General features: G+C 39.9%; 1 protein-coding gene across 1 annotated transcript in view; it reads left to right on the forward strand.

Moving 5' to 3' along the window:
• The window catches only part of LOC146333122 (talin-2), a 152,974-nt gene that overhangs the window by 118,583 nt on the left and 18,116 nt on the right, over positions 1-16,275 (forward strand). The window contains exons 25-43 of the mRNA XM_084719775.1: positions 218-331; positions 760-894; positions 1,524-1,652; positions 1,844-1,946; positions 3,259-3,467; positions 5,267-5,386; positions 5,816-6,013; positions 6,103-6,242; positions 6,688-6,781; positions 7,012-7,101; positions 7,213-7,335; positions 7,436-7,579; positions 8,818-8,979; positions 9,246-9,386; positions 9,508-9,689; positions 11,511-11,643; positions 13,001-13,102; positions 13,356-13,526; positions 15,248-15,394. Of these exons, the coding sequence (XP_084575901.1) occupies positions 218-331; positions 760-894; positions 1,524-1,652; positions 1,844-1,946; positions 3,259-3,467; positions 5,267-5,386; positions 5,816-6,013; positions 6,103-6,242; positions 6,688-6,781; positions 7,012-7,101; positions 7,213-7,335; positions 7,436-7,579; positions 8,818-8,979; positions 9,246-9,386; positions 9,508-9,689; positions 11,511-11,643; positions 13,001-13,102; positions 13,356-13,526; positions 15,248-15,394 (2,637 nt within the window). The remainder of the gene's footprint in view (positions 1-217; positions 332-759; positions 895-1,523; positions 1,653-1,843; positions 1,947-3,258; positions 3,468-5,266; positions 5,387-5,815; positions 6,014-6,102; positions 6,243-6,687; positions 6,782-7,011; positions 7,102-7,212; positions 7,336-7,435; positions 7,580-8,817; positions 8,980-9,245; positions 9,387-9,507; positions 9,690-11,510; positions 11,644-13,000; positions 13,103-13,355; positions 13,527-15,247; positions 15,395-16,275) is intronic.

Consider the following 16,275-nt stretch of genomic DNA (forward strand, 5'->3'; position numbering starts at 1 on the left):
TGTGCTATTTTTCATTATTTTAATAAAATATTTAAACTGTTTATTTCACAATATGTTTCTTTCATATCCTTATTGAGCACTTTTTGAGTAGCTCTTGTTGTTTTGTGACACTGTTGTTATTGTGCTTGTTTGATGATTTATTGAATAGAATAATAGAGGTATTTTAAACTGAGGCTGTATTTAAGCTGTGTATATATGTGTGTGTGTGTGTGTGTAGGCAGTGGCAGACCACATCCCACAACTCGTCCAGGGTGTGCGTGGCAGTCAGGCCAAACCAGAGGACATCAGTGCACAACTAGCACTCATAATTGCCAGCCAGAACTTCCTACAGGTGCAGCACACACACACACAAACACACACACACACACACACACAGGTCTTACCATTTCTCGGCTTTGCTGGATTGTAAAAACTTTATGTCCCCACACTCAAACCGAGTAACTTTGACAGTCCTACATTGGGAACCAGGCTGAACAAAGTATAAATAGTGTTTCTGCCATGTGGGGATCCCTTTAAAAATAGGTCTGTAACCTCTTTTTGGTGTAAGCAGGCAGTTAAAGAAGCAGTGGTTTATGTGTTTAATGCCTCAGTGGCACTTTGGAGCTGATGCAGTGGGGTTTCCACAAATACTGCCACATAATTTAACCTCTGTTCCTTGTTGTTGTCCAGTGTTGCCAATTATTTAATGCTCTGAAGGAAAGGGTCATTCTTATTAAACATTTCAGACCTTTTTGTTCCTTTTTCTTTTCCACTCTGCAGCCTGGTAGTAAGATGGTGACCTCAGCCAAGTCATCCGTTCCCACAGTGACGGATCAGGCTGCAGCCATGCAACTGGGTCAGTGTGCCAAGAACCTGGCCACCTGCCTGGCTGAGCTGCGGACGTCTGCACAGAAGGTAGAGCACAGAAACACACATGCAGCAGTGCATCCATTAAATCGGTGCATTTAATATGGAAAATACGTGCACAAACAAGTCTAATACATTTACATCATTCTGGAAAAACGCTGTATGATGAGCTTCAAAATACAAATGTGTGCAAAAATAGTGTCAATGTTGTACAACAAACCACTTCTTACATAATATGTAAGAAGTGCAAGAAGACCTCTGCACATGTCTGTTTTAGTCTTAGTCTTGTGTTTTATTCTTTAAAAGGCTAACCAGAGACGAGGACTGCAAATTAGCTATGGCCAGAAGTCCCATGAACATGGCATCAAATGGATTTTCTAAACGTAACAATGCTAACATGTACTGTCCCTGGCTGAAGCCCCATCATCTCATCTGACCTCTACTGCAGTGTTGACAGCCTTGAAAAATTATTCATCCAAAAGCTAATGGTTTCTTCTTTGGCCCATGCTACAGCTTTCTATCAAGTTTCACCCAGTCGGGCTAGTAATTTTTCTGTAATCCTGCTGACATGCAGATAAAGCCAACAAACAAACAAGCCAATCTTAGCCTTCTTGGCAGAAGTAATAACCCCCTTGTAAGTGAACTGTGAGTGACAGCAGACTTTCTTTATTTTCTAGGCTCATGAAGCCTGCGGCCCCATGGAGATCGACTCTGCGCTCACTGCCATCCAGACCCTGAGAAGTGAGCTGCAAGATGCCAAGCTGGCTGCTGTTAATGCCGAACTGAAACCACTGCCCGGAGAATCAGTAAGAAATGTTTTAGATCCGTGAGATTGACTCAGGCTTCATTTTCCCAAACCCATCATGAAAAATGGCAGTTTGCATTTAGCTCAATCAGATTTTACAAAATGGTCTAACAGGTTTGTGGCCTAACATTTAATTTTTAGTTTCTGATTTATAAAGCTGTTTTATTCTTTCCCACTTTCTCTCTGCTTTAGTTGGAGAAGTGTGCTCAGGATCTGGGCAGCACCTCGAAGTCTGTGGGATCCTCCATGGCTCAGCTGCTCACATGTGCTGCACAAGGAAATGAACACTACACAGGTTGGAACTTCTATTTTTAGAAACAGCCATTGCTCTTATCCATGAAACCTGCCTTTCAGTTTTCAAATAAGCTTCATGTATCTCTCGACTCCTTAGTCAGAAACATGCAACTTTTGCTGTGAACATACATGATCCCAACAGCCACCATGAGCATTAATATTAGTTTTAATAGAAGATGAATGGCTAGATCTGCGGTCACTGCTATAAACATAACGGGGAATAAAATGGAGAAAGAAATAACAAAAATGGAGCCAAAAATTAATAGATGTAAATACTAAATAAATCACATATATTAGAAGCTCTTACCAGCATTTGCTGGTAGAAATAGTGGGGAAATTGCGCCCTGATCGTAGCTACAAGCTTGGAATTAAACATATTATAGAACTGTCACTGACACACAACTGATTATGAGGCTGAAATAACCTACAGGTAGGAGGGAACAGACTAAACGAGATGATATGAGTTAGACGTATGAAGCAGAAGAATAAAATATGTGAGTTAATAAATAAATTAAAATTTGCAAAATTTGCAATTTGCAATGCTAGGACTTGGTGTTGACAACACAGAGTCGGTGGCTATGATGCAACTCAGTGCCTCTGAACAACTGAAGGAAGCCTCTGCAGGGCATTGAAGAATTATATAAATGGTTTCCACTTTGAAACAAATTAATCAGTCGAAGCTCTCAGTGAATACTTAACTTTCTAAAGCTTGAGAGAGAATATCACATCTGCAAGCCCAGTAGAAATGGAAGGAGGGTGTGCGGACCTCCATTTAAGAACCACTTTTCTGACTGCAAGTTCATTTTGCAGTCACCAACATCTTCTGCTTTGCAGTATAAACTGCACACAAAGCTTCTTTCTCTGTTTCATGTGATATTTTAAAATATTTGAACTACTGCAGATGTGACTGAATAACTCAATTTTCCAATATACAGCATCAAAAGTCAGTTAATGTTTTGCCCTGATCTGACATGGTGCTCTAAATAGTTTGCTTTGTGTGGTGCACAAGATTTTTTTTTAGCATACTAACCTTGCCTATTTTTGATCTCCTTAGTTATATATGTGTTTTTAAAGATTTCTGACTTTCTCTATAGTGTCTTGATTCTCTGTAGAACCTGAATTTGTCAGGATAGAGAAAAAACATTCTATGCATTAAACAAAAAACCCTGTGCAAATAGGATGTCTTTCTTTAGGGTTTGAAAATGAGCACATGATGAAGTGTCATAGATGTTTAAATGTATCCATGATGTTTCTGAGATATTTTCTTGATGGTCAGATCTGTACTCTAATCTTACCTCTGTTTCTGTGTATAGGAATAGCAGCCAGGGAGACAGCCCAGGCCCTGAAAACACTGGCCCAGGCAGCCCGCGGCGTCGCTGCCTCCACCACGGACCCCAAGGCTGCGGCTGCTATGCTGGACTCTGCTCGTGACGTTATGGAGGGCTCGGCGCTGCTCATTCATGAGGCCAAGCAGGCGCTTATTTCCCCTGGAGACGCTGAGAGTCAGCAGAGGCTGGCACAGGTGAGACTGTTCAGGATCACTCGGGGGTATGGAGTCTGCTCTGCATGTCTGTCTTTTGTAGCACTGTGGGTGACTGTTGGTGCTGCAGGCTCAGTTCATCTCTCTGTCATACTACAGCACCAGTGCCACAAAGCTGACATTATCAAATGTCACTGCAAAGACAATTCTGCAGGCTGTCAGAACAAAAATCAACATGTGAGACTTTAGTTTACAAGCACTGATTCACTTGTAATCTGACTACAGTTACTTTAACCTCATCCTCACCCTCTAACAGGTCATTTTATATAACATTATTATGTTTTCTTCACCACATACAGTGTGTGTATCTGTCTTATGAATATTTATTTATAATGTAGTTACATTTTTAATGCATTACACATCATGCATAATATTTAAAATCTGAACTCTTGGAAGAGTCTGAATTTGGACTAAAAACAGAAAGTTTAATGATGGTAAACATTTCATAGAGCTCATCCCCTGTGTTTTACGTAGAAATAATGTGACTTAAAGATGTTTATATGCAAGAAGTCAAACATGCAACCATGTACACTTGAAAAGCGTTTCATCTTTTTTGCCTAATGATGCCTCTTTCTTTGCTTAGTATATTTCCTCATGGACACAGTCTGAGCCAGATGAATGTGTACATCTGTTCAGTAATACATGAAAGTGAACACCTGTCAAATACAGCAAGGGACTCCTTTTAATAAACGTGGTGGCATATTTTCAGGCCAGGTACCTTTAATAATTTATCTCTTGTCCTTCTGTCCTCATAATGTAGAGAATTTAAAGGGACAGTACACCCCCAAATCAATTGCTCTTTATCCATCTAGATTGTTTTGGTGAGAGCTGGTGAGTTTTAGAGCTGTCTACTCTAGAGATTTAATGGCAAAAGATAGCATTTGGCTTGTGGTGCTCAAAGTGCCAAAAAAAAACCCTATTTGAATTCAACAGCAATGTCTCTTTCCAGAAAACATGACCCAGTTACTCAGGACAATCCACAGACTTTGATGAGAGCAGTCTAATGTAAGAACTATTTTTTTCGTGCATCTACTCATGGATGAGAGGCTTGTGCTCGTGACAGTGCAGGATGTAAGCAATGATGATGTCTGGTGGTTGGTGGGTGTAGTTCAGTGGAAATAAAATAGTTCCTACATGAAACTGCTCACAACAAGGTCTGTGGATCTTAAGGAAAGGTGCCGTGGTTGCTGGAAGAAGACACTGCTGTTGAATGTCCAAATGCACTTTCTGGTGCTTTGAGCACCATAAACAGACTGCCATCTTGTTCCATTATATTTGAGAGAGGGTGGTGTAATGGCTGATATCTCCACAACTCAACAACTCACACCAAAGCAATCTAGATGTCTGCAGGTAGGATAAAAAAATATGTATTTTGGGAATCACAAAAACATACTAATGAGGCATTTTATTAGTCTTAAAAACTCTAATATAAATGGTACTTTGTCATTTGATATTGCTATGTACTATAAAATTATATTAAAAGAAGCATTGGTTGTTTAACTTACTCACTCTTGTTTGTGTCTCAGTGAGCTTTGTCTCTAAGGTCCTTTCCATGTTATTATGTGCTTCTATTTTGGCCGTTGTGATTTGACAGCCCACTTTGTGATTGGTTGCATGATCAAAGAGGACACACAGACGTGTTGGTTGATATTTATTAAAGAGACAAAATGCAAAATTGTCTGTTATTCTGTAAGACTGTCTCTTGCTCATTTTAAATTCAAATTTCTGGCTCAGTCTGGTCACTCTAACTCAGTCTGCTGTGAACCTGCTGTGTGCTCCAGGTGGCCAAGGCTGTATCTCATTCCCTGAACAACTGCGTCAACTGTCTGCCCGGCCAGAAGGATGTGGACATGGCTCTCAAGAGCATCGGAGAGGCCAGCAAGAAGCTGCTGATTGAAACTGTGAGCTCTGTCTGTGACTCACCCAAGCTCTGACGGCAAAATTACCAATGTGTTAAATGTGTTTTTCTTTAAATACCCCCACAGCAAAAAGATCCTTGAGGAATGTATTAAGATTAATGATGCTTACAAGTTAGAAAAGGAAATTGACTGCTGGAGAGATGCAGTAGTTTTTGACTTGTTACATCAGCATTTGAGTTCAGTACCCTCTTTCTCCTGCTAGCAGTATCACAGCAGGGACCCTCTTAATAATCTTTTCTTTTAGTTTCAAGTTCAGGTTTCTTTTATTACCTCACGGCTGGACTGGTGAAGTTAACCAAAGTGTAGATGGAATAGCTGTTACACTACACCACATACAGTATCAGTGCAGACAATAAGGGACGTAAGTTTATTCTTAAATACTTATCTTGCTTCTCTTTATCCCCCGTTCAGATCCCTCCAGCCTCCAAGTCCTTCCAGGAGGCCCAGAGCGAGCTGAACCAAACAGCGGCAGACCTGAACCAGTCAGCGGGCGAGGTGGTCCACGCCTCCCGAGGCTCCAGCAGCCAGCTGGCGGTTGCCTCTGGAAAGTTCAGCCAAGACTTTGATGAGTTCCTGGATGCTGGTATAGAGATGGCCGGCCACACTCAGGTCAGTCTTGTATCAGTTACACAAGAATGTCAAAGTCTGTCAAAGCTATGTTGATGTGTGCTTGATGTTATGACTTGATGTTGTTTTAGAAAAAGGATGACCAGGTGCAGGTGATTGGGAACCTAAAGAACATCTCCATGGCTTCCAGCAAGCTGCTGCTGGCAGCTAAGAGTCTGTCTGTTGATCCTGCAGCAGCAAATGCCAAGAACCTGCTAGCTGCTGCTGCAAGGTACCACAACTGGACACATACACACACATACACACTTAATCCATAGTGTTTGTACCTAATATTTTCTGGCAATAAAAGGCTGCCTGATGGCAAAGTAAAACATTTAAAATATTCTAAATATAGCATGTACTTAACGTGATATTGATCTTTTATTTAGACCTAATATGTTTGAAATATGTTTTGCTCCTGGCCCTGTCTGCAGCAGTACATTACTTAGCTTCTGAGCTTGTTCTCCTCTCCGTTTCTCCAAACTGAGGGCATGTCGACTGCCATCTACTGTAGACAACAGTAGACTTTATTATGTTAACACACAAAAACCGTCCAATTAATGTGCTCACATGTGTTGAAGGCAGCATGCTCACAAACACTTATTATTACCATACACCTTCAGGACTGGGATGTGATTTTTTTTTAAATCATTTTCCTGTTTGTTTCCCTATTTCAGAGCAGTGACTGACAGCATTAACCAGCTGATCACGCTGTGCACACAGCAGGCTCCTGGCCAGAAGGAGTGCGACAACGCCCTGAGAGAGCTGGAGGTAAACAAAACTTAACAACCTTGTTATCAAACACGAACAGTCTGCAATCATATCAACAAAGACTTGGCGAGAGTCTTATTTGCCTCATCTATCTGTGTTGTCCCAGAAGAAATAACAGTAATTTGCAGTTCTACTGATTCTTTCTTCTGGCATTAACCAGAGAGAATTTTGTGAAAATATATAACCTAGGAAATCCTATCTAATACTCATACTGCTCATTCATCTCCCAGGCTGTCAGAGGAATGCTGGACAATCCCAACGAGCCAGTCAGTGACCTCTCCTACTTCGACTGTATCGAGAGTGTGATGGAGAACTCCAAGGTTGGCCTTCAAATCAAACAGCCCTAGTGATCAAACACCGGAGCCCTCTGCACACACAGAGCTTAGTATCCTAAGCATCCTTCTCTCTTCTTCCCTCTATGTTCTGTCCAGGTCCTGGGAGAGTCCATGGCAGGTATTTCTCAGAACTGCAAAACCGGAGACGTAACTGCATTTGGAGACTGTGTAGGATCAGCCTCAAAAGCCCTGTGTGGCCTCACTGAAGCTGCAGGACAGGTACAGAGGAAGAGAAACAGCACTCACTGTACAGGAGCTGTTAAATGGATGATATTGTATCTTTGTTTTTGATGATGAGAGTTTTTTTTTCACCCCACAGGCCTCCTACCTGGTGGGTGTGTCCGATCCTAACAGTCAGGCGGGGCACCAGGGGTTGGTGGATCCCATCCAGTTTGCCAAAGCCAACCAGGCGATCCAGATGGCCTGTCAGAATCTTGTAGACCCTGACAGTAGTCCCTCCCAGGTACATGCACTTACCGTACTCCCTGTATAGTAATTAGGCAAAAACTTGTCAGTCTGATCTGCATTATAACAGGTTTAGGTGTTGGCAAGAGGTATGTTAGCCACTTTAAAAAAAAAGGTCCACCTAAAAAAAGTAAATAGCAGTTTAAGTGTATGTTATATTTAGAATATTTTCACTGCTTTTCTTTTCTTACTTACACAGCCTTTTGTGACGGGAAACTGCCGTTATATAAGCCAAATATCACTCTCTCCAAACCAATCAAACTCCATCGGTGGAATCAGTAATTTTACTTTGCAGTAGACACAGCAGTTGCTGGTGTACCAGCTTTTAGTGTGTTATTGTATGACTTTGGTGTTTATAAAGGATAGTTCAGGTCTGGAGAGATATTTGGCTTATTTAATGACGGTTTCCTGTCAGAAAAGGCTGTTTGATGGCAAAGTAAAGCACTTCTTTTTCTTAAAAATTCTAAATATAGCATACACTAAACTGATATTGATTTTATTTCTGACAGTCTACAGCAGTACATTACTTTGCTTCCCTGCTGATGTCCGTCTCCGCTGCTCCAAACTCTGGGCATTTCGCCCAGCATCTACTATAGCTGATAAAACTGACTGTCAATACAGTCAAGTACCTCATACAACCCCACATCAAATAATCTGACTATTGGTTCATGTATTGCTCAGAGTGCTTGCTGATTTCCTGTCATGTTAATCCTGTATAAAAATATTCCTTAATTTGTTCCTCATGTTGACATGACAGACTTGTTTAAATGAAGCATACTTTTTAAATAGAAGTGTTCAAAAATAAATTTTGTCATTTATGATTTAAACCCAAGAAAAATTGTTGACAAAATCATTGTTTCATAGCTCCCACAATTGTATATTTTCTGCAAATACCTGATGCAGAAGTGTTCAAGTGTGTACCCACATGTCTCACTGCGGGTCTGAAAGTCCAATTTTTACCTCATTATCACCTTTATTGTCTTCAACAACATGATTTGTTCAAGACTAACAGCGCTCTTACACAAGTCAGCTTCCAGCTTGCAAGTCTGTACCACACGTTTAAGGGTAGTGTGTGCAATTACAGTACAATAGCAAATACTGTGCCTTTTAGTAAATAGAAATGCATGTAGTGCAAGGATCTGATGGTTTTAAGATTGGCAGGACTTGTGTTGTCATCTACTAATAAACTGTTTGAGGTCTCAGTTACTGATTTTCTTTCTGTTTATACTGTGGCAGGTGCTCTCTGCAGCCACCATTGTTGCTAAGCATACGTCGGCACTGTGCAACGCCTGCCGCCTGGCTTCCTCCAAGACAACCAACCCCGTCGCCAAGAGGCACTTTGTCCAGTCTGCCAAGGAGGTGGCCAACAGCACTGCCAACTTGGTCAAAACCATCAAGGTAAGATTTGTTTGCCAGTCTTGTCAAAGGGTTGGCTCTGTCCCCTAATTGGCATAGCACATTTTAAATATAGATGTAGGTTTAACAGTAAAGTGATAGTGATAGATGTGGCATCATTCTGGTTGATCCTCTGAGTGATTTCTCAAACAAACTTATATTTGTTCTCATCAACCTTCTGTCAGTGATTTGTTTAATTCTTGACTCTTGGGTCAGATAAGTTAATAAGTACTCTAGTTCAATCAAATGTCATCTTTCTCCCTCTGTAGGCTTTAGATGGAGATTTCTCTGAGGAGAACAGGAACAGGTGTCGAGTTGCCACGGCTCCGCTAATCGAGGCTGTTGAAAACCTGACAACGTTTGCTTCCAACCCAGAGTTTGCCAGCGTCCCTGCTCAAATCAGCAATGAGGTATTCATGGACAGCTATTAAATTATTTGATCAACAGAGGTGTTACAGCAGGCTGAAAAAACAAGATTTTTTTTTATAAATATCTACATTCTCGCTAAAGTTTAATTTGTTTTTTGTGCAGGGGTCTGCAGCACAGGAGCCCATCCTCAACTCAGCATGTTCCATGCTTGACAGTTCCACCCACCTGCTCAAGACTGCACGGTCATTAGTTATCAACCCCAAAGACCCGCCCACCTGGTCTGTTCTGGCCGGTCACTCCCGCACCGTGTCCGACTCTATCAAGAGTCTCATCACAGCCATCCGGTTAGTTGGTAAAAATGTATTATTAGAGCTGTAATTATTAGTCAATTAATTGATCCAAAGAAAATGAATTAGTAATTATTTTGATAATTTTACAAACAAAAACATTCAAACATTTGCTGGTTCAGCTAATGGAATATAAGGATTTTCTGCTTTTCTTTGTCATGTATGATTGTAAATGAAAAGTATTTGGGCTTTGGACTGTTGGTTGAACAAAAGAAGCAATTTGAGGTTCTGGGATATTGTGATGAGCTTTTTTTCCATAATTTTTTGAGATTTTATAGACTGAAGGATTGGTTGATCATGAAAATAACCTGTAGTTGCAGCCCTGTTTGTTACAAACTAAAATTTGACCTTCATATACTGCATGTTGTCACCAATCACTTTCTTTAAAGGAATTTTGAAAAATTAACTTTTTTGAATTCTAGCCAAGAGTTAAATAAGAAAATCAATACCACACTCACATCTGAAGTTACTGCCATCAGCTGGCGGACTTAGCTTAGCATGGGCTGGAAATGGGCCTTGCTATGTCAAAAATCATGATATCCACCCACCAGTACCTCGAAAATGCACTATTTAATATGTTATATATTGTTTGTTTAATATGTACCAAGAAAACCCTGAAAGTATAGAAGCCACAATTTTTTTTTTTCTGGGGCGTTATGACTATTTCTTGGCCAAGAGCAGTGACTTCACTGAGTCTTGTCAGCAGGCTGAGGTTGCCAGGCAGCTAGCAGAAAATCCAGGAAGTTTCAAAACGTTGTTTTATTCCTTTACTAGATTTTTACACTTGTGAACTTTATGTCTCCTCAGTGATGTAGTCATTCTGAACTACGGCGTAACAAAGGGGGTCATTGGAGGAAAATTTACAACTGGTGTTAAATAATTCACAATTAAGTTTAGATTGTAAAGTAGCTTTTACTTCCACTTACTGAATACATTTCTCTATAAAACGCCTGTGAGACAAATGCAATGTCCTTGAGAACGGATGCCCAAATGCTGCACCGTGGCGTGACAAATGCTTGTTCTTATTCCTCTGCAGCTTAAATTTTTAATCTCCTCTTTCACACCTTTTGTACTTGACCTTGATCAGAACAAAACTGATGCTCATGAGGAACTAATTCCCAGTGTCAAATGCACTGAATTTTAATGTTTCTGCTCAGCTCAGAACATCTGCACGTTAGCATTCACACGCAGCCAGCTTAGCATCTCGCTCAGTTCTCATGCCCTTATCACCGTCTTCCTTGTAGACTGTAAACTGAGTGCTGGGAGTTCAGCCCGGTGTTTTTAATATCATTCAGGGATAGACGGTGGTGTCAAAAAACACAACTGAACTCCATCCTGCAACCTCATGACTTTGTTAGTCTCATTAAATGCACAGATGAGGTTTTATTTTAGTTTTATTTCCAGCATGTCACCATGCATGGAAATGGATGTTTAACTAAACTTATTCTGCCCATGTGGCCGCTGCCCCAGACCACTCAGAGGCTTCAGAGCTAATTTGGCTGCTCAGCTTGATCTCCCTGCGTAGTGACGAGACCCTACAGGCTACAGCAGATGTGATCTGAGCAACAATGAGATGAGGGAACCAGTAGAAAAGAGAGACATCCTGGAACCTGTCTGCGTTTTTAATAAGTGTTCATTATGTTAACATTTGCACTTCTGTTCTCTTGTCCTGTCTTCTTATATGCCTCTTTTTTCCTCACCTTCTCTGTCCTGTTTTTCCTCCTAAACATCATCCTTCAACTTAACTCTTATTACTCTTTCCAACCATTTTATTTCTTTCTGTTTCTCCTCTTTTCCCATTTCCCATTTTATTCTCAGGGACAAGGCCCCGGGCCAGCGGGAGTGCGACTCGTCAATTGATAACATCAACAAATGTATCCGGGACATTGAGCAGGCCTCTCTGGCAGCAGTCAGCCAGAACTTACCCAGCAGGGACGACATCTCACTGGAGGTAAGCAAGCATCAGAAAATGACTTGACACTTTCCACAGACAGCCACCTGTATCTTTCTCTGTTTGCATTTTTTGTCCTTGTCTGGTTGTGTGTCGGCTTTGCTCACTTCTTTCTTTCTGTTCCTCTGACAGTTTTACAGTAAGATTGTTTTTTTTTCTTTTTTTAGTCCTTGTGTTGCTTTTTGTTTGCGCTCTGAAAAATTATAGATCTCTTATCGGTGGTTTTAATTAGGTTTCTGTCCATTATAGGTCACAAACGGCTCATTATATAGAAACCAGGGACAATGGTTTACATTATGGCCACTATTTACACAATGGAGAGAATCACATTTAATCTAACAACTGGACTAATATTGCTTAAATGAAAGAAAGATTTGCTCCAACTTTCAAGCTATGGATTAGAGAGTTTATGCATCATCTAACCCTAGAAAAAACTGTTAAGCTACAAGAGGCTGTGCCCTCAATTTCTACACCATTTGACAACCAGTTCTGGATCAGGTGGAAAAAGTGGACACCTCAGACATTTCAAATGTATAGATATAACACCCCCCAACCCTTTCTTTCTTTTTTATATTCTATTTTTGTAACCTTTTTCTCTTTCCTTAACTTATGTGTTCTTTGTGTGAGTTTATTATACTTTATCATGGAAGGTCCTGATATGTCATATAATAAACTTGTAATGGTGCAATGGGTTAGAGCTACCTGTGAGATGGGATTTTGTTAAAACATATCAAACTGTATATCAAGTTGTATTTTGCATGATCTGAAAAACTAATAAAAAATACTTATCAACTATAAGGGCTGTTTTGTACAGCAGCATTGTACTAGTATTAAAGGCGGTATCTTCCAATTTAAAATAATTCTCTTTTCCTCCAGGGACAGATATGAATGAATGTGTGTATACATATGTGCATGCTTTTTGTTTATATATTTTTTAGTATTTGTTATTTCTTTTAACTATCAAATAATTTTGTATTTTATTATCTTGTGTAAGTGTATGTTTTGTGCTCAGTTGGCACACATGTATCACTTTGGGTTTGTGTCAAAAAACTTTTCTGCACAGCAACCAGTATTTTACTTCTTCTAGTACAGTACAGTTTGGATCCCACTGGATCTTCATGCCTTACACCTGAGATTGGTATATTTTAATGCAGAACCGGTCACAGAGCAGTTTTGTTGAATTATGACAACTTTAAGCTCACATATCAGATGTTAGAGTTGCTTGGAGCAAAGATTTCCCTCTTTAGTTCCCTGTCTGGTGCTTTTTAGCAGGTTCCAGGTGACTTGTTTGAATGGTCCTCTGTCTCCTATAAAAAGTAAGACAAAAACTAATTTCTTTTTTATTTCCTCTCTTTAGGCGCTACAAGAGCAGCTGACGTCCACTGTGCAGGAAATTGGCCACTTAATTGACCCTGTTTCCACTGCTGCCAGAGGCGAGGCTTCCCAACTAGGACACAAGGTATATATAGGGCAGGGAGTTAATTACTTTACTTAAATACTGCAACTGTGTTACAGCAAAGTAATACTTTTTTATTACACATTTCCACTTGTTAAGAGTGGGCCATCTGGGCAAAATTAGTATTGGGATAATTATCACAGCAGTATCTCTCTCACTCTTCTTCTCCACTTGAAAATGTAGCATTTGCTGTAATTAAGACATTGAGGAATTCTGACAGAACTCATTAAAACCCTTCATTAACCCTTTTCCTCAGGTGACCCAGCTGGCTGGTTACTTTGAACCACTGATCGTAGCCTCTGTGGGCGTGGCATCCAAGCTGAAGGACCACCAGCAGCAGATGACTTTCCTGGACCAAACTAAGACCCTGGCTGAGTCTGCGCTGCAGATGCTCTATGCTGCCAAGGAGGGTGGAGGAAATCCAAAGGTACAACTGTTTCCAGGGTTCCTACGTAGTATGGAAAAGTATGGAATTTGATTTTAATAATTTCCAGGTCTGGATAAGTATGGAAAAAAAATAAGAGAATAGGAGCAATATATTTCCTTACTCTGTTTTCTAAAATAAAAAAAAATAATAAAAAATTCTAAAACTAAAATGATCACACAGGCAGAGTCTTTTTCATGAAGTTTGGAGCGGACAGCCAGTGCAGCCAAGATGTTTACATGAGGGAACGTTGGCCAGAGTGGGCATGATGTCATCAAAAGCAAAGCAACCGAACGCACACTCCTACACAGAGCTGCCTCTACGCCTGTATGTCACAGCCTGCAAAACAGCTCTGCTTCAAGAGCCTTATAACCAGGCTCAAACAGAATCTGAATCAGATTTTTTTTTTTGACAGTTTTCAGCAGAATGAAAATCTGTGAAATTCTGCAGTATGTTTTTTTGCTGATAATATAATAGACAGTATTCAATTAACATAACAAAGATTGTTGGGCAAAAATAAGCTCATACAGTATTACATTAAAACAACCTAAAATTACCTAAAGCAGAGCTAAAGAAATATGTAGCCGTTTTTAGTGGAACGTTAAAATTTGTTATTTTATTTCATCACCAACAGTTCAAAACAAAGTGTGAACATTTTGTTGGAAAAGTCAGCCAGAATGAAATGAAGGACACATGGCCACTAAAACCCACATTTTAAAGTGGAGCAGAGAGAGCAAAAATTCAGTTGTAAAACCTTTAATTATTCATCGCCCAGTGATTACCACTTCAACACATATACAGACAAATACATAAATAAATAACTGGAAACATTATGAGTTTTAGAAGCAGCATATCTATTAGTTCTGCAAAAAACCTGCAGAGGTGTCACCAGAATTCTATGGGTGCAGATTACATCTGTGACTGTTTATAAGTGTACCACATTCAGACATCTGTGACCAAATTAAAAAGAAAACTTGGCAATATATTTGAATTGCATTTACAGCATCACAAATAACCAAATATTAGGTTATCGGAACATTTATGAGTTAAACTGAGACGTAATTATCAGAAGAGTCAACTATCTTTTCTGATAATTCTTTCTGTTCTGCATATGGCTGACAGCTGATTCGTCGTCATTTTCATGGAAACCATGATTAAACAAGGCTGTACATACGCCTGAAAAAATTAATTATTTAACTTTTTTCAACTTCTGGTTGTTATCTGGAAATTTGAATCTGTAATGTACAGAATTTGAAATGGAAAATGTGTAGGAAAACTGTGTTTCACTTACTTCATTTTTAATTCACTCAACCCCTGGAAGGAATCTCTACTACAAGGAACTTTCATATTGTGTTGATTTTGGAGGGCCCTGTGGACAAAATTGGTAATGTTTCCACTGTAATAACCACAAAATGTAATGTCAAATATGAAATTATCTAAATAAAAGTCTCTTGCTTCCTTTTAACTAGTTAATGTACTACTTACTATTACATTGCCTGGGAAAACAAAAATATTGGCTTGTTTCATCTGATTTCAAGGAGAATCTGACCTGGTGGCAACCATTAAGAGGAACTACATAGAAATAGCCGATCTTTCCGCTGATGGCCTTGTTAAGTTATGAAGGTCATGTAGAGGCATCAGTATTAAATTGAGACTGTTTCATAACCAGTTAAAAAGTCCTTGGAGTACGTTTTAATGTGTACTTGTGTCTGGTTGTCACACAGGCATCTCATACCCATGATGCCATAGCAGAGGCAGCTCAACTCATGAAGGAGGCTGTTGATGACATCATGGTAACGCTGAATGAGGCTGCCAGTGAAGTAGGGATGGTGGGAGGAATGGTGGAGTCCATCGCAGACGCCATGGCCAAGGTGAGTGCTGCTGTGCCAATGCTGGTGATTAGAACTCATCAGAACACGGATATTAAATTTCCATTTGCCTGGAAGATGAGACTGCAACTGGTCAAAGCAATTCATACTCTTTTTCTACTTTTAATGAGCCTTGAGAGCAGCTACAGATGATTGTCTCCTCTATCAGCTTTCTTCACTTGTCATCCAGTCACAATTAACTAAGCAGAAAAGCCCAGACATCCCTTTCCATCGCCATGTCTTGAGGTTCATTGCAGAAGGGGTCCCTCTGGTGTATTCTAGGGGTGTCGAGAAGTAATCTCTACCAAATGTTGTCTCCAGCTGCATAGGAGCAGCTGTTCTGTGCTCCAGCTCAACAACAACTGGTGATCAGTTGATGGGTCTGCCCGATCTTTGCTTGTCTAGCTTGACAATATGGCTATAAATCTGATAATATGGTCATGTACTTTTACCCTAAGATGATTAAGACCCTCCTGTTGAGCCAAGGGGACAGAATATTTATCCCCACACTCTTGCACTACCTCTTGCAATGGACAACTAGTCTAAACCCTTTCAAGGAGAATCAGCATGCTGAAACAAGGCCAAATATACGAAGGGCACCACAAGCTTTAGTTTCCTCCCTGCCAAAAATGTAACTTTTGGGGTTCGTAAAATCTTTGAAAACACTTGAATTTTGAAGTTTGAAAAGTGCTTGAATTTTAGTTCAAAGTGCTTGAAATTGCACTACTTTCATAATAAATGACTACCTAACTGAATAGTTTTTTAGATAAAGAAATATAAGCTGTATATTTGCTAATTTAGGTAAAATAGGTTGCCAAGGTGACACGTTTTGAAACATAAAACTTTTTTTGTGTTTTTCATTAATTTTTCACCCTAGTGAATGC

Source organism: Lutjanus erythropterus, chromosome 1, assembly GCF_056507025.1.
Source record: "Lutjanus erythropterus isolate fLutEry1 chromosome 1, fLutEry1.hap2, whole genome shotgun sequence".
In the NCBI taxonomy this organism is placed as follows: domain Eukaryota; kingdom Metazoa; phylum Chordata; class Actinopteri; order Lutjaniformes; family Lutjanidae; genus Lutjanus; species Lutjanus erythropterus.